This window comes from Anolis carolinensis, chromosome 1, assembly GCF_035594765.1.
Source record: "Anolis carolinensis isolate JA03-04 chromosome 1, rAnoCar3.1.pri, whole genome shotgun sequence".
In the NCBI taxonomy this organism is placed as follows: domain Eukaryota; kingdom Metazoa; phylum Chordata; class Lepidosauria; order Squamata; family Dactyloidae; genus Anolis; species Anolis carolinensis.
This window is the reverse complement of record NC_085841.1, coordinates 242,450,954-242,475,890: the sequence shown is the minus strand read 5'-3', so window position 1 is coordinate 242,475,890 and position 24,937 is coordinate 242,450,954. Positions and strand designations below refer to the sequence as shown.

The 24,937-nt window shown below is 41.3% G+C and overlaps 1 protein-coding gene across 14 annotated transcripts in view; it reads right to left on the bottom strand.

Moving 5' to 3' along the window:
* The window catches only part of tns1 (tensin 1), a 432,533-nt gene that overhangs the window by 194,602 nt on the left and 212,994 nt on the right, over positions 1 to 24,937 (bottom strand). The window contains exon 1 of one of the 14 annotated variants that reach the window (XM_008110477.3): positions 8,768 to 9,209. The exons of 12 other annotated variants lie outside the window; for them this stretch is intronic. In XM_008110477.3, coding sequence (XP_008108684.2) covers positions 8,768 to 8,794 — 27 coding nt within the window. In that variant the 5' untranslated portion in view covers positions 8,795 to 9,209. Of the gene's footprint in view, positions 1 to 8,157; positions 8,476 to 8,767; positions 9,210 to 24,937 lie in introns of those variants that run through there. One more of the 14 variants, XM_008110493.3, reaches the window with a different exon arrangement.

The following is a 24,937-nucleotide window of genomic DNA, read 5'->3' as shown; positions in this document are numbered from 1 at the left end:
ATAAACGGGCCGGCAGAACGTTGGATAAGCGAATATGTTGGATAATGAGGAATTAAGGATAACCCTATTAAACATCAAATTAAGTTGATTTTACAAATTAAGCACCAAAACATCATGTTAGACAACAAATTTGTCAGAAAAAGTAGTTCAGTACACAGTAATGCTATATAGTAATTACTGTATTTACAAATTTTGCACCAAAATATCACGATATATTGAAAGCATTGACTACAAAAATGCGTTGGATAATCCAGAACATTGGATAAGCGAGTGTTGGATAAGTGAGACTCTACTGTAAATACTACATAGCATTACTGCGCATGGAACTACTTTTTCTGTCAAATTTGTTGTATAATATGATGTTTTGGTGCTTAATTTGTATAACGATTACCTAATTTGATGTTTAATTGGCTTTTCCTGAATCCCTTCTTATTATCCAACATATTCACTTATCCTGCCGGCCTGTTTACGTTGGATAAGTGAGACTCTACTGTATATTTGTAATCTTATATTATCTGCTCAGAACTGGATTATATGAGGCTCCTTCTTCACAGCTGTATAAAATGCACACTGAAGTGGATTATATGGCAGTGTGGACTCAAGATAATCCAGTGCAAAGCAGATAATATAAGATTATAAATGGGTTATATAGCTGTGTTGAAGGGCCTTGAGTCTACACTGCCATATAATCCAGTGCAAATTAGATAATCTGTGGAAGAAGTCTAAGTGAGGCCTAAATCTGCCTGTCCCCTAACTGAAGCCTGGCTGTCCCTTGGTTGCTAGGCAACCAAGTGGGCAGAGATTAGCCCTCTAAACTGGCAGCAATTGGATAAAAAAAATTATTGCTCTCCCTCTAATTAGGACTTTATTTTTCTTTTCTTTTTGTTGTATCAACCTTGAGGCGTGGATGATGGGTTGTGTTGTCAAATTTTGAGGTTGGGGGGCCTGTACTTTTGTTGTTTTGTGAATTGCCATGATGCCATCACTCTTTTATATATATAGATAATTGTAAACACAACTAGATTGATACAAATCTCAATGACAATCCTGCAAAGGGAAATAAAGCAAACAGATAATAATATTACATTTTCTCACAATTTGATATGTCCTATTTGCTTAACCTTCCCAAATCCACATTTATCTCCCACTTGTTTTTGTCTCTCCCTCCCCCCTCGCCCCCCCCCCACCCTCTGGGAACAGTTGTATCCTTAACTCAAGTGTTATTTTAACTGATCAATCATGAAGAGAGTATGATTCAATTATTTATATTTTCTTTTTCTTTTTACTCTAGCTATCAAAATTCCCCATTGCATGTCCCAAATCTTCTTGAAATGACCTGTTGTGTATTAAATTCTTTTTTCCAAAATGTAATTCTGGAACATAAAGACTGCTAAATATTCAAACCGTTTTTTAAATTCCCACTTTCTATGCTCTTTCTGACCTTGTGTATGCAACGTGTGTACTTTATCACTAAGGTTTCTTTCACGGCCTCTTTCTGTATTTTAGATGGTGGGGGCATTTTATTACTGGAATACCTGGAATATTTTTATTACTGGAAGACCATATAGTTCCTGCTCTTTGTCAATATCAGGAAATAAGCATGTCCACCCCGATTAAACTAACATGGCATGTACTGGCATGTAAAGCTTTTGTAAGAAAACAGAAGTATTGCCTAGGACAGTATGAGGCTGTGGCCGGTTTTCCAATGCCAGACCCAGCAGCTTAGCTGCTAGGGACTCCTATATCCTGGTCTCCTCCCTTCTGGGTTGGGAGGTGTTCTTGGATCTATGAACCCTACTGGAACTCAGGCAGGGAATTTGGTTCAACCCACCCGGTTGCTATCCAGTGACTCAGTATAACCTTACCAAACAGTCTCAGTAATGCCAACCAGAATGTCTGTTCCCCATATGATTTCCACCCTGGGTATGCAATAAAATAAACAGCACAATCCCATATGATGGGACGCAGAAATGGAACATCAGCTCTCATATCCCTGAATATAACGATACATTTTTCCATCATGTGAGAATGCCTGAAAACCTTTACAGCACACAGCCCCAAGTGAGCAATGGTCTAAGGACACATTCAGTTGTATCTTTTTGGCCATGACAACATCTGGACTGAGATCACTTCTGTTAGGAAAGCAGTAACTGCAATGACCATCACATGGACTGCCCAAATCACAATAGTTTCCATACCAGTGCCCACTGCAGGAAGTAATGCAGCAAGAATTCCAGAATTTGACATGTGGTGACGGTAACACTGGAGAACTGAGCCTTTGGGAGGATGGAAAATATAAAGCTGAAAAGACCCAACACAGGGCATGGGCTGTGACCCATCTTAAAATCCCTCCTTAGCTATCCATCTTGCAGTACATGATGCGACAATCACTATTTTCCAGCCCAAGTTTCTTTGTTGCATGAAAAGCAACATGAAAACAAAGCAGGAGAGACACCATGTAGCCCCAAGCACTCTCTGGTGTTGTTGTTTGCCATCAGGTCAGTGATGACTTATGGTGATCCAATGAATGAGGAACCTCCAAGAGTCCGTGGTCATCAAAAAGCTGCCACAGGTTTTGCAAACTTGGGTCTTTGGCTTCTCTGATTGAAGAAGATAATGGAAAATGGGAGCAGACAGGAAGAGGGGCTGACCAAGGGCAAGTTGGATGGATGGTATCCTTGAAGTGACTGGCTTGACCTTGAAGGAGCTGGGAGTGGCAACGGCTGACAGGGAACTCTGGCATGGGCTGGTCCATGAGGTCACGAAGAGTTGGAAGTGACTGAACAAATAAACAACAACAAATCCTGCTGTAATGCAATCTTCCTCTTATCCTACTGCCTTCCACTTCATTGAGCATTATTGTATTTTCCAGTCATTCACATAATCTCATGATATGTCCAAAGTATAATAACCTCAGTTTAATTATCTTATCCTCTAATGATGAATTGGAGATGCACTCTGTGATCCATTTGTTTGTCTTTTTTCGCAGTCCATAATATCAACAGAACTCTCTTCCATTTGAAATGAGTTGATTTTCTTCCTGTCCGTTTTCTTAATGGAACAGAATCTATTTATACTCTAGCAAGAGACACAAGAGTGCTTAGGCACAGGCATGAATGGATTATAGTGCGAAACAGGCAAGAAACAATAAGACACTGTGTCAGAAGGAGGAGGAAAAGATCTAAGAAACGAATCTAAATATGACAATATCTTTGCTAAAATATATATGATTTTTAGAGTAGATGTCAATAGGCAGGAAAGGGTTACTGGCTCCAGAGGGTCTACCTAGTTACATTCTATGAATGTATGTTGCCTATAAAATTAACTTCAACCCCAGACCAAGAGCAATTTGCAATTTTTAGATTTGAAGTGAGATACTGCAAGAATCAGCAGGCCTGGAAAAAGAGGTTCTGTCTCAAAGCACAAACACCACAATGCTATCTAACACATCTTTAAATGCCAACCCCCTGCACAGAAAACCGCAGCATGCAGTGCGGTTTACACCTGGTGGGAAAAGAACTAATGGGGCCAGAAAGTAAATAGAACAGCCATTAGATTTACCCTGTCCTCATTGCTACTAGGATGGAACTGATTAGGATTAGGTCCTCAAAGAAAAAAAGATAGAAATATAAACCAGGTTTTTTCCACTACATGAATGAGAACAGGGATCAATTGTTCTCTGCAGATGGTGAAGGTGGCATTAAAAAGGAATCTGTTTTCATTGTACAGAATGGTGTATTAAGGATTTAGGCTATAAAGGACTTGAAGCCTAAGAGTAAGTTCTAAGATGCTAAGGAAACCAAATTATGTTGTACATTGCTATTTCTATATTGTGTACATGGAGAGTACAAAGTGTACACATCCTTCATGACATGAAAATAACTTAGTATAGCAGTAGAATTTCAATCTCTCAGAAAGTATCAGTATGCAGTTTGCATCAGCATTGGGTGTCTTTGTCCCAAAAAATAAGATCCTTTTATGCCTGATAGCTCCTGGATTTGATATCTCTGCCTTGTCCACATTTCAAATATTTGCCACACCCTACATGTCTTCTAATATACCTATGTATGCCCATACAGCAGTGGTTCTCAACCTGTGGGTCCTCAGATGTTTTGGGCTTCAACTCCCAGAAATCCTAACAGCTGGTAAACTAACTGGCTGTGATTTCTGGGAGTTGTAGGCCAAAACACCTGGGGACCCACAGGTTGAGAACCACTGCCATACAGGAATCTGTGCAAGGGGATTATGTAAATAAACCCCTTCATCAAAGTACAGAGGAAATACTGACCAGGCATAGAAAGGATAACAGCAGCTGAAGTGACTACTGGGGTGGTATATAGGATGGAACAAGAAGATATCATAGCACAGCCAAACAATCAGAAAATAAAAAACACTTGCAAGCAGGGGAAAAAGCAACTTGGAACTTCTCAAAGAGTTCCACCAGCCCAGGAAGTCTCGTGAATGCTACACCCTTCCACAAAACAATGCACTAACCATCCTGCTTTAATTGCCAAAGCAGATTTGTTTAAAAGAACTGCAGCTCTTAGTCAAATGTTTGGATTGCATTGTTTTAGCTTGCCCCCTTTTTGGCCCACTTTGACATGTGGGGAAAGGTCCAAATCTGGGATCGAACTACACCACAGACTCCTGAGCAAAAATACTTGACTTCACGAGCAGGTGAACACAGTCCCTTCATTCAAAAGCAATATCCAAAGAGAATTAGCTTGGCTTACCGAAGTCATATTCTTTAATATAGTGTATATTCTTAACTCTGTGTACCAATTGCATATATGCAGTGGATTTTTACCCATTGCTGACCAACACCTGCAAAACAGTACTTGTCTTAAAGATAAACTCTGTCTGAAAATCCATGCTTGGATACATAGAATTTTGAATTATTTTGTTTAAGATCAGCTAGGCCTAAATTCCCCAAAGGCACCAGATTCTGTATTATCTTGGAAGCCAGTAGGGTCAGCCGTGAGTAGTACTTGGATGGAACACCACCAATGAAGCACAGACACCGTAAGTTGTGTTTTAGAGGAAATAACTGGCAAAATCATCTCTCCCTTGCCTAAGAATACCCATGAAATTCATGGCCTTATCATAAGTCAACTGGCAACCTGAAGAGAAACACACATTAACAGGGCTGAACATCACAGAGGGCACTGAATCAAGGACATAATGGAAAACACATACAACTCAATTCCTAGATCCATAAGTGAAGAACAAGACAAAGCTATATAAGCCTTTATGTAATGGATGTAAATAGGACTCAAAATCAATAATTGTGGCTCTTCTATATTCCTAAGGGATTTTAGCGTTGTTGTTGTTGTTGTTGTTGTTGTTGTTGTTGTTGTTGTTATCGTTGTGTGCCTCCAAAATATTTCCAACTTATGGTGAACCTACCATTGCTTTTTCTCTGCAAGATTTGTTCAGAGGGCATTAGACATTTCCTTCCTCTGAGACTGAAAGAGTACCACCTACAATTACCCAGTAAAGTCTCATCAAACAGAGATTTGAAGTGCAGTCTCCTAGTATCCTAATCCAAAACACTGCACCATGCTGACACTCCTTAACATGCATTACTTCTTTCCTAAATTGTGCTCATTACAGGATTTTAATATATGTTGAGTGATTAGGAAGTTCTTGGCACTGAGATTCAGTGATAAGGAAGTCAAATTTCCCAATTTATAGTTCCCAGTCAGTTGGAGGAGACCAATGATTAAACCAAATCTAGGGAACTCTTTTACCCAGACAGTGGGATTTAGTTATAGAAAATTACTTGGGCACCTCATTCCAATGGTGGGCAGGGTCAAAGGCAAAAAGGACACACATTCCCAATATATTTTAGCTTAAACTCTTATTGTCAGTAATTAAGCCTAAGGAGGTGCATCTAAGCAATTCGGAATGGGTGGCATTGAACAATACAAAAGATAGGACACCATCAAAAGAAAAAGAGCAAGGTCTTCTGGGGTGGCTAAAGGACTGAACTGGGAACAAAGTAGAACTGGATTTCACAGGATTTAAGGTTCTCCAGCCCTGAATGAAACATATTATTTCTTTTATTTATTTATTTTTATCCCGCTTTTCTCCCATGGGTGGGATTCAAAGCGGCCATCCATACGGTAGATAGCTCCATGTGCTTTTTACTAAATGTACCCTTATTGTACAGCGCAAATGCTCAATTCCCTTCCAAACAATAAGAGGGATTCTCTGCATGCAAGTATGTTTTCCAGTGTTCCCAGATTTCTTCAATAACCTGCAGTCATTCTTTTTCTCTTTAGCAGGCACATTTTGCCCTTCTTCGGTGTCCAGCTGGCCATTAACCATTTCCGACAGCGACCTTTGTTTTGTGTTTTTGGTGGGATGACGCATCCATTTCCAGCTTCCAAGGACTGTTTCCTTTTTCAAAGAACAGATCATGGATGGACCAAACCTAAATCCATCTGTGCTGAAAAAGTTCTGCGTAGAGAGCAAAGCCAAGCCGGACACAGCACAGCGTCAGCCAAGAGTTCTCTCTGGCCTTAAGGAGTCCCAGTCCCTTTCAGCAATTTTTAAAGAGAAAGAGAACAACCCATACTGTATACACAATGCATTCTTTCCCCTTATTTCTTATATTTTCATTAAATAATTTTTAACAAGAAATAAGAACAGATATTCCATGGCGCAGTGGGTTAAACCGCTGAGCTTCTGAACTTGCTGACCAAAAGTTTGGCAGTTTGCATCCAGGGAGTGAGCTGAGTTCCCACTGTTAGCCCCAGCTTCTACCAAACTAGCAGTTCAAAAACATGCAAATGTGAGTAGATCAATAGGTACTGCTCCGGCGGGAAGTTAACGGTGCTCCATGCAGTCATGCCAACCACATGACCTTAGAGAGGTGTCTACGGACAATGCTGGCTCTTCGACTTAGAAATGGAGATGAGCACCAACCCCCAGAGTCAGACACGACTAGACTTAATGTCAGGGAAATACCTTTACCTTTACCTTACATTATAAAAGACAAAAAAAGAAGATTCTTTTTAAACCATGAGTTCTTTTTTAAAAAATAGCCACACTGAGTTGCTGAGTTGAATGTTATACTGCCAAATTGCTTCTGCATCCCTTAAACTTATAAGATCAACTATTTCTGTAAACAATGCAGACATCAGATATGGGGGGAGGGGCTGGGGATTCCATGATTTTGCTGAGAATTTTACATCAAAAAGGTAACTTTTCCAAGCTCTGCCCATGAGAAGAGCCAGTGTGGTGCAGTGATTTGAGTGTTGGATTATAACTGGAAACCAGGATTTGGATCCCAACTCAGCCATAAAAAACTCAATGGATGACCAGTATCAGAGAAAGGCAAAGGCAACTCCTAAACAAATCTAAGAAAATCCCATGGTAGGTTTCTTTAGTGTCACCATAAGTCACCTACCACATGAAGGCACATAACAACAACAACCAAAGCTTGTGGGCACTTAAATCTGGGAATTTAACAGAAAAAATCCTACTTCTTTCTGATAAAACTTACCACAAATCTGCATCTCTGTCAGAAGACAGAGTGATCAGAACTTCTTCTCTCTGCAAAGCAGGTGGATATGAGTAGTTTTACAAATGTGTGCATGCAAACTAATCCCTGCAGACAAGTTAATGAAGAGCTTGCAATAAAATGCAAAACAAAACTCAAGCTTTTGTTTTAAATAGAGACACAAGTAAATGTGAATAGGCTTGAACACACAAGACTTCTAAAATTCTCAAAACCAGACTTGTTGGGGACTGGCAACTTTAGTTTGTCACAAGAAACGTCCACTCAAAATCCAAGCATTTCTCTGTTGTCCAATGTCCATCACACACAATCCTCCTACCACACCATCCACTAAGCGATCAAATGCTTTACCTGAAAACCTCATCACTACAGATAAGGAATAAACCAATGACAGAGATCTCTCCAGTTCTGATTATGGAGTACGAAGTAATCAGACCTAGAAAGTGACAAAGAGTCACACTTCATTGTTGTGGCTTTAGGAGGTCAGTCACATGTAAACTCTCTACACCTCTGGTCTAAAGTACAAACCAGGTTCACACTCCTTCCAAATTACCTCTTTCTGTAGTTCTTGCTCAACTAAGTAATCAACAAGTGAAGGAGCAAAACAGAAGCACAGACACTTGCTTTGTTACCTTGTTTTCATTCTTTACCTTCCCACTCCAACTACGGCTGAATCTGAAATGGTTCCAACACACGTGCCTTGTTCTAGCTAACAACAGTGCTAAGGGTTATATGGGTGCAGCAGGACAGCAATCTCCTTTGCATTCCAAAGATATGCTGTCCTGGCAAAAGAGTGCACAAACACACGTAACTGAAAATAGATGGTGAGAATGAAACGAAGAGATGCAGAACACATCACTCTTCAACAATACCATTTTTCCCGTCATATCCCTTAACCCCCAATAATGGAGGGACCCTCTCCATTCTCCAGCATAAAGTTTGCTTAGTACACTCTAGCTTCCCCGACCCCCCCCCCCCCACAACAATGTTGACAAATGTAAAACAGCCTCCAGCAATAGAGATTTCCTTCAGATATTCCCTGTTTCCTCAAAATGTCCAGTTTATTTTTAGTAACTGCCATGCCTTCACAAAGTATTTTACATTTCTTGATAGAAGGGATTTCATTAACTGAATCAATACGAGCCTTCTCTCCTTTATGAGCAAATCCCATAGACCCTCCGTTGCCACTTCCCCCAATGTCTTTTCCCTCTTCAACAAGGAAAATTGACAGATGGACAGTACCTGGTTCATTACGCTTCCAAAATCCATTCTGCTGGGCTGTTTTATTTGAAAGTGGACCTCCAAGGTAAGGGTTACTAGATCCAAAGGGCAAGAGACGCTTGGCCTCACCTTTAGTTCTCTTCTCCCTTCTTCATGGTCCACAAGAACCAGCAAAAATGTTTGTGAAACAGCTGCTCAGTACAGAAAGTGTTAGTCAAAGCTGGCAGTGGAAAAGAAGTTACACAGTATTCTGCTGGGAATGGAGAGAAGCCAAGGTCTTGCATTCAGACATAGGCAAAAGGGGAGACAGAGTCGAGGCTTTCTGGGATGGTGGAGCTTGGGGAGAGCAGTGTGCAGTGATGAAGCAGAGAGGGTAAAAGCTTTCAGAACTGCCTCGAAAAGGATTTTCCTCCTTCCCAATCTCCACCTTATTAGCACGGCCTCCCCCCGCCCCACCGTGCATCGCTGTCCAAGTACAACATTGCACACGCCCAAAAACAACACCACTAACTGTGTGGGTCTCTCTGAGTTTTTTTCCCTTCCTTTTCTCCTCCTTCAGCTTTAAAGGGCATGGCAGCCATAAAGCAGAATGTATGAAGGATCAGGGCGGGAGGAGCTGGGGCAGCGGGGAGAAAAGCAAGCCCGGGTTGGAGGGGAGAGTGAAATAAAACATTGCAAGCATGCTGAGAAAACTGGCTGCTTGTTTTAATCTCATTCAGACAGGAAGGTCTGGCATGTCTGTCCTGCCACTATGGTGGACAGATAAAACCAGAAAGGCCTGTGTCCTGGGTGTTCTGTCTCAGGCACTTTATATTTTGCATGCTGATCTCCTTTCTAGAGTTCACAATGGTCCATTCTGGATATGAGGGCACATAATGGATTGCACCAATTTATCCTGTGAATGTCCTTCTGCCTTTTCTATGTAATTCCGCTAGTTTACTGCCAGAAGAAAATAAACACAGCAAGAAGCAGAATGAGTTACCTCTTACAACAGCATTTCTCAACCTGGGGGTTGAGACCCCTGGGGGGGGGTGTGAGGGGGATTTCAGAGGGGTCGCCAAAGACTATCAAAAAACACAAATTTCTGATGGTCTGTGGAATCCAAATCCCTTTAGTATTTTCTCTTGGTCTGTGTGGGAAGTTTGGCCCAATTCTATCTTTGGTGGGGTTCAAGGAGCTCTTTGATTGTAGGTGAACTATAAATTCCAGCAACTACAACTCCCAGATGTCAAGGTCTATTTTCTCCATGCTCCACCAGTGTTCAGATTTGGGCATCTTCAGTATTTCTGCCAAGTTTGGTCCAAATCCATCATTGTTTGGAATCCACAGTGCTCTATGGATGTAGGTGAACTACAACTCCAAAATTCAAAGTCAATGCCCACCAAAACCCAGGATTTTCTGTTGGTCATGGGAGTTCTGTGTGCCAACTTTGGTGCAATCCCATCATTGGTGGAGTTCAGTATGTTCTTTGATTGTAAGTTAAATATGAATCCCAGCAACTATAATTCCCAAATGACAAAATCAATCCCCATCCAGCCTCACCAGTATTCAAATTCGGGTGTATCAGGTATTTGTGCCAAATTTGATCCAGTGAATGAAAATACATCGTGCATATCAGATATTTACATTACAATTCATAACAGTAGCAAAATTATAGTTATGAAATAGCAATGAAAATAATTGTATGGTTGGGGGTCACCACAACATGAGGAACTGTATTAAGGGGTCACAACATTAGGACATTAGGACAGATGAGAACCACTGCCTTATAGGCTAGATTTTTTAATAACATTTATCAATATAGAAAATATGCTTGTAATGGCACGAAGCCATCCTACCCCCTCACTCTATAGCAGGGGTCCCCAAACTAAGGCTCACAAGCCAGATGTGGCCCTCCAAGGTCATTGACCCAGTCCTCACTCTAAACATTAGAGTTGGGTCGCCCTAACAACTTGAAGGCACACAACAACAACAATCCTAATTAACCTGACTATCTCATCAGACAAAAGCAAACCCACACTTCCCATTGAAATGCTGGTAAGTTTATGTTGGTTAAAATTGTTTATTCTAAATATTGTATTGTTCTTTCATTTTTTGCATTACAAAAAAGATACGTGAAGTATGCATAGGAATTTGTTCATGTTTTTTTAAAACTAGCCAGCCCCCCCCCCCGCCCCCCCCCCCCAAACAGTATGAGGGACCGTGAACCAGTTCTCTTCTTTAAATGTTTGAGGACCCCTGCTCTACTGCATATACAAACACGACCACTCATATATCTCACCCATAGCTGAAAGTCCTTAGTTTGATCTAAGCAGAGCCAAACCATTAGGCAGTGTGGGTTAGTCACCTCAAGCAACAGTTCTGAGGTGTTGTGGAAAGGCAGATGATTGGGAATGACCACTAGAGATGGGGAAAGCCATTTGTGGGTTTCTCTGCTCCTCTATGCCAAAATAACCTTCACCTTCAGTAAGATGGATAAGTGCAATTTCCTATTTCATCACAAGTGATAAAATATATTCAACATGCACTTGGCTGGGTGGAGCCTTTAAACACCAGTTCAAGCACACTCAAGGAATGCATGTACCACACACTTTTTCCAACCTCTTTCTTTATTTGGTTGTCCAAGTCTAATAATATACAATATTGGGAGGAAGCTGTATTTCTCTGGATAAACTAGATCTTCAAATACAAAGATGTGGCCATCCAGATGTTGTCGGGCTGCAACTCCCAGTGGGTTTCTCTATTGGCTAAGGCTGCTAGAGCAGGGAGTTTTGTTGTTGTTTTTTTACTATTTAGCACCATGGAAACAGAACTTCATTCTATTTTACTTTTCGGGTAATACAGTAAGTCAGCCTTTGCCAACTTGGAGTTCTCTATGTCAGTGGTTCTCAACCTGTAGGTCCCCAGATGTTTTTGGCCTTCAAATCCCAGAAATCCTAACAGCTGGTAAACTGGCTGGGATTTCTGGGAGTTGTGGGCCAAAAACATCTAGGGACACCAGGTTGAGAACCACCGTGCTAGAGCTTGTCATCTAACATTGTCTTAATGGCTGCCTGATTCCTATCTGTTTTGCGTACAAATTTACAAGCAATACATTGCATGCAAACCCATTCCTCATTAGCCGCTTGCTCTGCTACTGTCATGCCTTACTTCAAGCTGCTTCTTCTCATCAACCCAAAACTCTAGATGCTTGTGTTCAGAAGCATACACACAAGTCTGGAATCCAGTCCATGAAAGGGGAAAAGCTTGAAGGTGGAATGGGGTGCAATTAATCAGGAAAAATAGCGAGCGGTGAAAAGAAAAATGGGCCCAGACCAGAGGTGTCTGTTACAGATAATAATGTGTATCTTTGATATCTGAGCCTATAGAAAGCAATAGTTGCAGCTACAAAGGTTGACCAAGTAACTACATTCTTCATTTTACTTTAAGAAGGAGGATATTTGCTCCTGATACTAACAACTAGGAAAAAAAAACACATTGCATACCAGATTTCACAATGTTTTTTCCTAAGCATGATATAAGTATAATACTGCCACTCTTCTCTCTTGAATCACCAATTTTGTAGGGTTCCCATGGAGGGTGCAGAAACTGCCATTTCACATTTGCTTAGGTAAAAAAAAAAAAGGTAAAGGTTTTCCCCTGACGTTAAGTCCAGACGTGACCGACTCTGGGGGTTGGTGCTCATCTCCATGTCTAAGCCAAAGAGCCGGCATTGTCCATAGACACCTCCAAGGTCATGTGGCCAGCATGACTGCATGGAGCGCCGTTACGTTCCCGCCGGAGCGGTACCGATTGATCTACTCACATTGGCATGTTTTCGTACTGCTAGGTTGGCAGGAGCTGGGGCTAACAGCACATTTGCTTGTTCACAGCAAATGCTAGGCTACTCCAGGTATAAATAAGACACCCTTTTTAAAAAAGAAAGAGGCAATAGGAGGATTCCAGGATAGAGCCCCATTAAAAATTTCACCTGAACATCAGGAAGAACTTCCTCATTGTGAGAGCTGTTCGGCAGTGGAACTCTCTGCCCCAGACTGTGGTGGAGGCTCCTTCTTTGGAGGCTTTTAGGCAGAGGCTGGATGACCATCTGTTGGGGGTGCTTTGAATGCGATTTCCTGCTTCTTGGCAGGGGATTGGACTCGATGGCCCATGAGGTCTCTTCCAACTCTATGATTCTATGAAAAATGACTACTCAAAAATGTGAGTAGTTGAACAGTTCATTTAAGGGCAGTTTTTTTGGAAAAGAGTGCAGGAATTGGCCTTTTCCTTATTTCTGGGACTAATTCTTATTTGACTTGCTCAAATCCTTCCCTCGGCTTGTTCTTTTATTCCATGGGCCCAAGGGGAGTCACTGTGTTTGTATGTATTGCAGTTCCCCCTCACACACCTCCCTGGCCAGAGGCCTACCTCCCAAAACACAGCCAGCCCTTGATGAGTCAAGCTTTCCGGGTGCCTCCCCTTCTTCTCAACCCTACACTGCGCTTTTATTGCACATCTGGATCCAGTTGTGGCTTTCACATTAGGGGCACTCAGAGAGGGCTGCCTCTAAAAGCTAGAGCAGCCAAAGATTTCAAACAAAAGAAGAAAGAAGGGGATTTTTTTAAAAAAAATCAAATAAATTGGAAGTGATTTGCTGCTGTTCTCAAACTCACTCATGAGAGCTTGTAGAAGACTGCAGCTTGGATGCAGAGACCCCAAAATGCCATCCCCATGCAAATTGCTTGGTCATGGTAGAATCACTTAAAAAATGAAAGCTAACGTACCCAGAGGAATTCTCAGTGATGGAGAACGCTGAAGATCCTGCAGAGTCCTTCCAGGGAATTAACAATCAACTAATTGAATACTCAGAGATCCCTCTTTCGCAGCCTACTCTTCCTCCCAAATTTGTTCTACTTTTGGTCGGGATGTTCTGCCTCAGTTTTTCTCACTCACAACCACTTCCATACAGGGGTGTGGTTGAGATAGAAGACATGCCCAGAACAGAATTCAGAGTTTCTGAATTGATTTCTCCGGCGTGCAAAGTGTCCATTTGACTGCTGGCAATTCCAACTGTTTACATTATTTATATGATATATGGACTGATGTTTCTCTTTGTTTTCTTCTACTCTTCCATGGCAGAGGGCAGTACTGTACTGTATATTTCTTTTTTGGCAGATTCAATACATTCTCAATTTCTCCCAGGCCTTTGGCCAGAGATAACCAGCTCAATTCAGAAGTAATTTATCATACCAAACCCTGTCCCCCACAAGACCACAATGCAACTCCCATTTTCAATGTCAGCAAAGAACTAGAAAAGCAAGAATTGCAAGGGGATGGGGAAGGTGTATCTGTACAAAACTGATAGGCTGCATTATTTTTGGTTGATCATACAGGTTGTATATACCTGAGCTCACCTCACACATTAGAACAGTGGTTCTCGATCTGTGGGACCCTGGATGTTTTGACCTACAACTCCCAGAAATCCCAGCCAGTTTACCAACTGTTAGGATTTCTGGGAGTTGAAGGCCAAAACATCTGGGAGCCCACAGGTTGCGAACCACTGCATTAGAACCTCCTTATTAAACCAAAAGCAGCATGTAAGGTTACAATAGGGTAATATAGGAAAGGTACACAAGATAGAACAAAATACATGCCTAAATGAAGAAGTAGTTGGATGCTCTTAGAGGTTTAGTGGGGCTCTACTCTGGTGTTGCTCTGCACAAAATACCCATTGGAAGTGGGGAGGAACCCTCTGTATTATATTATTTCCTTGACAAAACATATTTTGTCTTCTATTTGGAAGTCACATACTCTTAGGCCCCTTCTACACTGTCCTTATATCACAGGATCTGATCCCAGGTTATCTGCTTTGAACTGGATTATATGAGTCTGGGATAAGAAAATAATCTGGGAGGAGATCCTGGGATACAAGGACATTGTAGAAGGGGCCTTAGTCTCGTGACAGGGTTGCCATAGGGTTGCTATAAATTAGAAATGACTCAAACACACACAACAATGTATCTTAGCAGCACTGCCTTAACACTTTCCTGCTTCCTTGCCTTTATTCTATGTTGAGAAAGTAGCAGTGCTTCTTAGCAGTGAATCAGATAATCCTTTCCTGCTCTTTTGGCCCTTAAAATATGTTCCAATGAGTTTTGGTATCCCCCCTCAAAAGGGACTACAGATTAAAAAATTATTGTTATATTTTAGGCATCTATCAAAAGTCCTTGATGATTTATTTGTGTCGATTTCCCCCTCCTTTGCTTCTAGGAATCCACAATGCTCGGAATTTTGACTTTGCAACTTGATATTTGGCACTGCTACTTGGGCGACTACCAAAAGCATCTTGTCAGATTTTGAGGCATTCACCATGGGTTCCTGATGAGTTATGACTCCCACCTTTTTTCCCTTGTTTCAAGTGACTCTCTTGTTTAGAATTTTGATATTACACTTGGCATAGCTAGTTGGGTGACAATCAAGAAGACTCTGACACATTTTGAGGTGTTTTGCATGTCACCTCAATAATGTATGGCTGTGCAGACACTAAGAGATTCTCCTTTACTACATACAACAAAGATGGGTTTGTCATGCTGTCAGTTGTTGTAAGTGCAATGATTCCCATATTCACAGTGAATGAAATCTCAATGTATTCAAAGGTATTTATATCAGAAAACTGGACAACAGATTAGTCTTAAAACTGCAAGCCTATGTTTACTTAACCTGGAAGTAACCTCAAGGAAGCACATGGGGCGTACCTCTGGGTAGATATGCATAAGATTGAACTGTAAGAATTTAGAGCATAGACAGGATTTGTACTTAGGACTTCACTGTTTGTTACTTAGGATTTGTTGTTATGACACACTTCTCTCTAAGCAGACTAAGTAAATCTAGCCGTGTACGGTTCTGGGAATTGGTGCTCATCTCCATTTCTAAGCTGAAGAGCCAGCATTGACCATAGACGTCTCCAAGGTCATGTGGCCAGCATGACTGCATAGAGTGTCATTATCTTCCCACCAGAGCAGTACCTATTGATCTACTCACATTTGGATGTTTTCGATCTGCTAGGTTGGCAGAAGCTGGGGTAATAGCGGGTGTTCACCCCGCTCCCTGGATTCCAACCACCGGTCAGAAAGTTCAGCAGCTCAGCGGTTTAACCTGCTGTGCCACTACAATTAGTTAAGCAAACTAATTGGGGGGAAAAATGAACAAATTCCTGGGCACACAGAATATATCTCATTTGTAGTGCAAAAAAAGCAAAAAGAGAAAAAAAGAAAGAACAATACAATATTTAATATGAAGAACAAATTTAATCAACATAAACTTAACAGTAGAAGACCCAGGGGCCATCCACCTTAACTCCAGTCTGCCAAGCAGGAAAAGCACAATCAAAGCACCTCCAATAGATGGCCATCCAGCTTTTGTCACAATAATAATAATAATAATAATAATAATAATAATAATAATAAACATAGATCAAGCTTTCCCACCCACCTGCTGTTTAAAAGAACATAATGAAAAGTTCTTTGTTTTACATTTCCTGTTTCCTTCCTTGTCATTCAGAACTACTTGCTATCCATAACTACAGCTAGAAAGCAGCATGGTGTTCCTCTCAAAAACTGGAAGATCCCCTTTCTGTCCCATTCCAAGTGTTCTCCTCCTTCCGACCCCCAACCGAGGTGCAGGAACAAACTGAGATGGCACATGGTGCTTATCTGTGTTGCAATAGCCTGTAGATGTCACCAAGTAAATTTAGCTCTGTTTAGATCACAAGAGACAGACAGAGCTTGCTGACTCAGATTGCATCCCTCTGACTCATTCTGCCAGCTGGCAAAGAAGTTCCAGGGAAGCTGCTGTTGAAAGTACAGCAAAGGAACAATCCTACCCTTCGAGGCCATTGCAAACGTTCACTGAAAAGGCATGCAAAACCATACATGGGTATCAGTTGCTGAAATGGAAATGCAGCAATGACAAAGAAATGTTGCTCCATGTCAGAATGGTTTCTTTTTTCAAAGTTGCCTTCATGGCAACAGTACCAAAAGGAAGCAATCAATGGCAGCAATCATACAATATTTTATTCATATTTATGTGTATCTATAGGTAGATAGATTACAATATTGTCACTACTTTGTCCATTTAATGCAAGGGCTCTACAGACGTGGGGCTTTTTGTACATAGAAGCCTCTTGCGGAAGCATCCATGATTCATCCTATGCAAGGCTCCCTTGAACTCTTTAATACCAAAAACACACATTTTTCAAAACCAAAACTGCACATCTGGTTATTTGCAGTTTTGGTTTTCCTCTTCTTCCTTGGGGATGGGCATTTTGGGCAGTCCATTGAGACTGCCGGGGAGAAAACTGGGCCACCCACTCTTGGTTTAAAGCCTACATTCAAATAAAGCTGTCCTGTGTTCTTTATGAATAAACCTGAAAGAGCTATACATTGGCATTCTAATTATAGTATGCACATGTCTATGAATAGCAAATTACAATGAAAGTAAATTTAAAAACAGAAACAGTCATGTATACAGTATACCCAGCCAAACCACCACAAGTGACAAAACAAAGCCCCAAATAAAATGTCAAGGCTGTGAAAACTTTTCCTATGAAACAGTGGAAGAAAAGTTAAGACGATTCCTCCAGGATCCTGAAATGTGAACATGAGCCACTTAATCCAGACCACATCTTGAAAACATTGAACGTTACTTGACTATGATTCCCCCAGTATCTGCACTGAGAATGCTGGCAGGGGAGTTGCTATCTAACAAAGCAACTTCATCAAACAGTACTCCAGAATGTGTATCAGATTCCTAACCAGAGAGTTCATTCATACTACAACATTATGGCACTATTATTCCACTTCAACAGTCATGGTTCTATCTTGTGGAATCCTGGAACTGGTAGTTTAGCGTGGCACTAGACTAAAAAAAAAACATTTTGGTTGAGGAATCTAAATGTGTTTCCTCAAAATGTCAATCCCATGGTTCCATTGGATGGAACCATGATACTTATGATGACCCCATGAATTTCATAGGGTTTTCTTAAGCAATCAATACTCAGAGGAGGTTTTGGAAGGTCCTTCCTCTGAAATATAGCCTCTAGAACAGGCATGGGCAAAATTTTTTTGCCTTGGAGCCACATTGAAGGTCCAGCCAGTAGGACCAGACCAGAAGAGAGGGGGGCAGGGCAAATACTGGGTGGGGAGGGCCAGGACAGGGCAGGGTAACGGTCATTCTCGGGTTCTCCTGGCATAATGACAGGGCTGCTCACCCCATCCTTAAGCTGGGAGAAAGACAAGACATATGGCGAGGTGACTGCCCCGATCCTCCTCGCCCGATCCTCAGGTTGCCCTCTTGATATTATGCCAGGAGGAGGGCAAGACAGTTAGTGGCTGAGAGTGCTCTGGAGGGCTCTCAGCTGCTGCGTACCTTCCTTGAGCCATCCTCCTGGCATAAGGATGGGGTTGCTTGTACCGTCCTTATGCCAGGAGGATGGCGAGACATGCGGTGGCTGAGAGTGCTCCAGAGGGCTCTCAGCTGCTACATGCCTTTCCCCCTCATCGTTTTGGCAAAAGGATGTGGTGGGCCACCACGTCCTTATGCCAAGAGGTCAAGAAAAATAAGGAGGTAAGCACCCAGGGGGCTGCATTCAGGCCCCGGGCCTTAGTTTGCCCATGTCTGCTCTAAAACTTAGTATGATGGTCTCTCTCATCATACTCACCAGTGCTAACCTTGCATAGCTTCCAAGATCAAACAGAATCTGGTGCCATTGGGGTATGTAGTAGTTACTTTGGGGTATTCAGTGATTACTAATAAGCTGTACTCATTACACGGCAAAGAAACTAACCAGCTTCCAGCTGGCAAGATAATGCATAACCTGGAGTAGACAAATACAGTTAGTATCACCCATCAAATTTAGTTGCTGAAATTCAGGTTGGGATAATATTTATTTATTTAATTTATATACTGCTTTTCTCCCCCAGGAAGACCCATTCATTAATACTGCTAATTCGAACCCTCTTGCCATCCACAACTCTTCACATTCACCCCATACACTTCCAATTCAAGGCAGCTATATTCCCATTTCAAACATGCAACAGTGCTGCTTAGTCCCAGGCAGCAGATTTTGTTTCAGTCTCTGGAGCTGACTGCACAGAGGCCCTGTGTGATGTTCTGAACTGTATGTTAGTGTTCCTTCCATGTGCCTTGTCATTGATGAGGTGAGTAAAAGGGATGTGAGTGTCCAGGGACAGGCACGCACTCCATTTCTCCGAGTGCGATGGCATTCCTAAGATTCCAACAGCTGCTTTCTAGGCTCTGTGAACTGCACTTCCTTGGGAAAACATATAAGGCATTTTATAGCTTCTAAAGCAAGGGGTGAGGGAGAAATGCTGGGAAGTACTTGGTATCAGAGAAAGCAAGAGAGTCCTAATAAAAGACAACACAATGTAAGGATTGATCTCATGCCACCACATCTACAATGTAGAATTAATGCAGTTTGACACTACTTTGACTGCCATCGCACAATACTATGGAATCGTGTAAGTTGTGGTTTTATAAAATCTTTAGCCTTCCCTGCCAAAGAGTTTTAGTGCCTCACCAAACTACAAATCCCAGAATCCATAGTATTCGACCATGGCAGTTAAAGTGGTGTCCGGCTATATTAATTCTACAATAGATGCACCTAAGGTCAAATGTTCAGGTTTCTTGAGGGGAAAATGTTATTCCAATGAAAATTACTCGTCTGCTAAAAACATACCATGACTACATCCACATTTGGTTGGTAGTACCTAAAAGTACACAGGACAATACAACTGAGTGAGGAAAAGGCCAAGAAATTCATTATCAAGAACCAAGGCTTCTGTTTTGTGAATGGAAACCTACACTCCTTTCCACAAGTGAAATAAAGCATAGTTATGTTGACTATGCAAGTCTGCATAATTCATCCAAGTTGCAAAATTTCCCTTGTGGTAAAGAAATTTCACTTTTTAAGCAAAGGCTTTCTATTTCTGCTTCAAGGTTCAATGGCTGCATGTGACCTCAACCTCCCCTTCTTCTTTTTTTTTGCAATCCCCACTCCTGTTGAAATATTCAGGATACTAACTTCCTTTAAAATTAGATGGGAGATTATATCATTAAAATGTATGAGAAAGGGTAAATAAAAGCAGACCCAACCTTTCCCCTCTTTTCCAAGCACATACCGATTTAAGGAGTTCTTCCAAGGCAAGAATGAGTTGACTGAACCCCACTCACTCCTAGAAAATCCATAGAGCTACATACTGAAAAAATGAAAATCACTTTCACACACACTCATAGATATTGTTCACCTAGTATGTTCCTTCACCATCTCCACTACCTCTACCAATTTGTACTCCTAGTGTAAAATGCCTTACATGAAGCCTCTCTGGGGACAATAACAAAACTACTGCAGTATGGGCCCCCAATCTGGAGGGTACACTTTCCCACATTTCATAAGGATATGCAAAACCATGGATAACCCTATTGAAATAAAGGATTTTTCTGGCCTAGGAATACCATAGAATCATGCTGGAGGACCTAGAAAATGCTGAGAAATAACGTATTTTGTTAGACATGGATAAATGAGGATACCATTCTCATGGATATGAGAGCTGTCCTGGATTTGAAGCTGGAAGATCTTCATGAAGAAACAGGGGCTGGATGCATATTCACACTGGCAAAGGGGGAAGACTTTATTCTCCCAACAGACTTTTACAGCTAAAGGCATTTAAGCAAAAGCTGACTCGATTCAATTAACAGCCACAAACAATAGCATTGTTTAAACTGCACTGCTCTCCCTAACTGATTTTTAAAATACATGTTTTAAATGGTTTTAATGTTAACAATTTAATTCTGTTTATATACCTCACAACTTCTGAGGATGCCTGCCATAGATGTGGGTGAAACGTCCAGAGAAAATACTTCTGGAACATGGCCGTACAGCCCGGAAAACACACAACAATCCTGTGATTCCAGCCATGAAAGCCTTCAACAACACATTGATTCAGTCTTAATGTTGATCTTTTCTAAGTTTTTAACTGTTAATTTGCAAGTCACCTTGAGTGCCAGTTTGGGATAGAGATGATGATGATGATGATGATGATGATGATGATGACTGTAGCTTCTCAAAAACTGATGAACAACAACCTGTTCTTCTCCCCTCAGTGTGCAATTACAATCCACACACCTAAGAGTTCCATGCAGCTGAAAGCAGGTGTTTCAGAATTACCCTCATAGCTGGAAAGCAATGACACATCCTAGAAAAATTCTTCACAAACCTCGTAGGAGTGAAACATTGCATCTGATCCAGACAGTGACACGGAGGTCTACTTCCTGTTGCCGACCATTTCCCAAGAAGCAAGCCAAATCTCAGTGAGTGGGTGGAAAAGGAATGACTGCAGTTGGAGGGAAGGCTCCCTTCAAAACCTTCTAAAGGGGTTGGAAACTGGGAGACAGAGAAGCAAATTCCCACCAGTTGTCAAAACGTAGCATCTCTGCTTCCTCAATTTATAAACAACTGGAATACAATAAGGTAGGCCTTGCCCCTATTTTCAGGAGTTTTGAGGTAACATTTAGGACTTCATCAGATGGACTGGGGGAAGCAGGGAAAAGTGGGGGAAAGCAGAGGGAACCATCTTATCCCGTGTCCTCCTATCTTCCCGTCTTCTGGGATGTCCAGCCATGCCACGTGTTTACCGTGCCTTTCTACTGCTTTCTCCCGCTTGGGTAACACTCAACTCCTGAAGATGGCTGATAGGCTCCATTTTCATATGCTACAGAAATTGAGTCCTACCATAAGTGCCCTTATGTCATGTGATGACCTCCGTGGGACTCCCTTGGGGCTCCATTTTTACAGCGCATGGAAATGGAGCCTAGCAGCCATCTGATGAGGTCCTAAGACTAATCAATTTACTACATCATAGACTTTCATGAACTACAGCTCATTCTTTCAAATGCAAGCTCTGCAGGAGCTCACCCCTATAAGAACACTAACCTTCAGAGGGAAAGCAACAAAACATATCATGTTCATCACTACTCCCCAGTTTTGCACATTTACCACACACGATTCAGAATGCCTGGGCAGGGCCAGGTAAACAATGGAATTTGCTTCTGCAAGTGGCACTGATGGCAGCCGCCTAAAAAAACTGACACATGGATGGAAGATAAAGTCATCCATGGCTACTAGCCATGACGGCTAGCTTTTCCAGTCTTGGAGACATTATGCTTTTGTGTATCAGTTACAGAAGCAATGGAGTTTTATTTTTCTCTTAGAACTCCTCATTGACATCTGGTGGAAAGAACTAGAGATATCTTTGTTGTAATGTTGTAGGTTTGTTTTCATAGCTACACAAAACAAATGGAAGGAAAAGGTATGTGGCTTTGAAAATGATGGAAAGAGAATCTTTTTCATCAAAGAGATTTTAATCTGCTTTAAAGAATAAAAATTATTAATGATCATATGTGCTGAACTAGAAACCAGACGCTTGCAAAGGCTTCATAAAGTACCAATATATAAAGGTACCCTATTTGCTTCTAGAGGCTCATTGTCCTTAATGTCACTGGGTTCAGAAATACTGACAAACTCAGCAGGTATTCTAAGTGTGTGTTCAAAAAAAATTTGCAAAACAACAGGCTCTAGACTTGAGCTCTTGAGTTACAAGATAACACATTCCCTGGATACCTTGCTGTACAAAAACAACACATGTTTTGGATTCCCAAAAAGCGGGTGGGTGCGCCTGCACAGGATGGAAATAGAAAAGTGGGAAAAAATACTTTTAAGACCCTCCCACCCTCAAGTTAAGCTGGGACACAGACAAGGCCTATACTGCCACTTCTTTTTCTCCTGCACTGAAGTTTGCCCAAATTTGCCCAGATCCCTTGAGCAACGGTTGTCCCTGGAACATAATGTTCAAGCACAACCAAGCCAGGCTCCTTTGGCTGTGGGCCAACTGCCTGTTTAATAATGTACACATGGCTGTTAACTTAGATTTCTGAAGAACTGCATGACAAACAAGAATGCTGAAGCTCAATGAAAGACTAGACAGGGCAGATACCCTGTTGTAACACAACGGAGCGGGTGAGGTACTAGATAAAGATCCTACAGTAATAGCAGTGGGGTATGAGAATGCATGCCAGCTATAGCAAATGCAAAACTACACAAATACCACATGTGTTGGCTTCTAGAACCACAAAATTTCTAAGAAAATGCAATTATTCTGGCATAAACCGATGATAAATACAATAGACATTTTCCACACATAACAGTAAGATGGACTGTATTAATCATGGTCTGATGCTTTAGCCTAGAAGAATATAGCTGATGAGCAAAACAAGTATTATGAAAAATGTGCTTACTGTTGTTAAAATGAAACCTGGGGTCATTTGCTCTTCTCCATCACTTCCATGGCATGACTATGAGGAAAAATCTTCTAAACATTGCCCCCTTTTTTGATAACATGATGCTTACTGTTACATTCCAACCCAAACAAACTGAAAACAGCCTTAATTATTATGAACATTTATAACCATGAGTTATGAAATAGGCTTGTTCTAACACACCATACTTAAGATTAGCATAGTTTAGGATTCAGACACAACACCAAGTTGTGATTAACCAACAATAGTGAACACAGAAGCTTCTGAACTGATTCTCAAAGAAATTAAGGTTAGGAAAAGCGTAAGATTCCAAAACCTTTTTTAGGTTACTCATCTTATGGTAAATCTTAGTTGGTGGAGATGTTGAAACACACCCCATGATTAATAATGGGTCCTCGGTATCCTCTGGGATTTGCTTCCAGGAGCTTCCATGGATGCCAAAATCTGTAAGTGCCCAAGTCCCATTATATACAATAAGGTAGGTAAAGGTAAATGTTTTCCCTTGATATTAAGTCCAGTTGTGTCCGACTCTGGAGATTGGTGCTCATCTCCATTTCTAAGCCAAAGAGCCGGCATTGTCCACAGACAACTCCAAGGTCATGTGGCTGGCATGACTGTATGGAGCGCCGTTACCTTCCCGCCAGAGAGGTACCTATTGATCTACTCACACTTGCATGTTTTTGAACTGCTAGGTTGGCAGAAGCTGGGGCTAACAGTGGGTGCGCCACTCCCCAGATCCGTGCTTGCGGCTTTTCGGTCTGCAAGTTCAGCAGCTCAGCACTTTAACACGCTATTCCACCGGAGGCTCCCATTATATACAATAGTGTAGTAAAAATTGTATCCATTTTATAAAATAGCAAAATCAAATTGTGGGGGCATTTTAAAGCTGTGAATGGTTCAATCCATGGAAGCAGAATCCATAGATATGGAGGGCTGAGTGTAACAGCTTGTAGAAAGACAGGTACAAAACATGAAGGCAAAACACACAGAGAAAAGGATTTCATTAAAAAAAAAAGATAGACATCACAAAATAGCTTTCATTCTGATGGTAGTCATAGCTAGCAGTTCAATATACCTTTTTTGGACAATTGCTGCTGCGCTTCCTCCTCACCCCAAAAGAACCCACCAAAGTGGAAGAGGATGAGGCAGCAATGATATGTGTGCTACCTCCTTGACAGTGTCATGTCTTATGAAGAAAGGATCTCACCACTCCCAGGTGAGATAGATATGATGCTTCTCTTATCCCTTTCCTCTGATAGAAGGACAAGGTTTCTAACTCACACTGTACAAGAATTCAACCTAAAAACAAGACAGTCAGCCTTTTGAGCTTTCCATTTCAAGGAAGAGCTAAACAGCTTCAGGGCATTCAATATTTATTTGCTTCATTTCTCCGTAACATTTTTGGACAGCAATGAATATTACAACTGGGCAGGAAACCTGGTCATTACTGATGAGTTGTCATTTCTGCATTGTCTTTTTGCTGTGCCTGCTTCTACATGTTTAGGTTCACCAACACAAGGTCACGGTCAAGTAAGAAGTGCATAAGGAGATAGTTTGTAAAGCTTCAGCTACACTAATATATACCCACAGAAGTCTTGATAATCCATTCCTAACTTGAGTGAGGAAGTATATACAAAGTACAAAACATCTGACATTTCTGGTTTCCAAAAATGAAAATGGGTTCCCTGGAACTACAAAGACAAGTATCCACTATTACAGTAATACAGAAATGGTTTTAGATGTCATTAAACCTATATTTAGTTCAATGCATCAATATGAATACAGATACAAAAAGCATTGCTATACAATCAAACAAAGGAC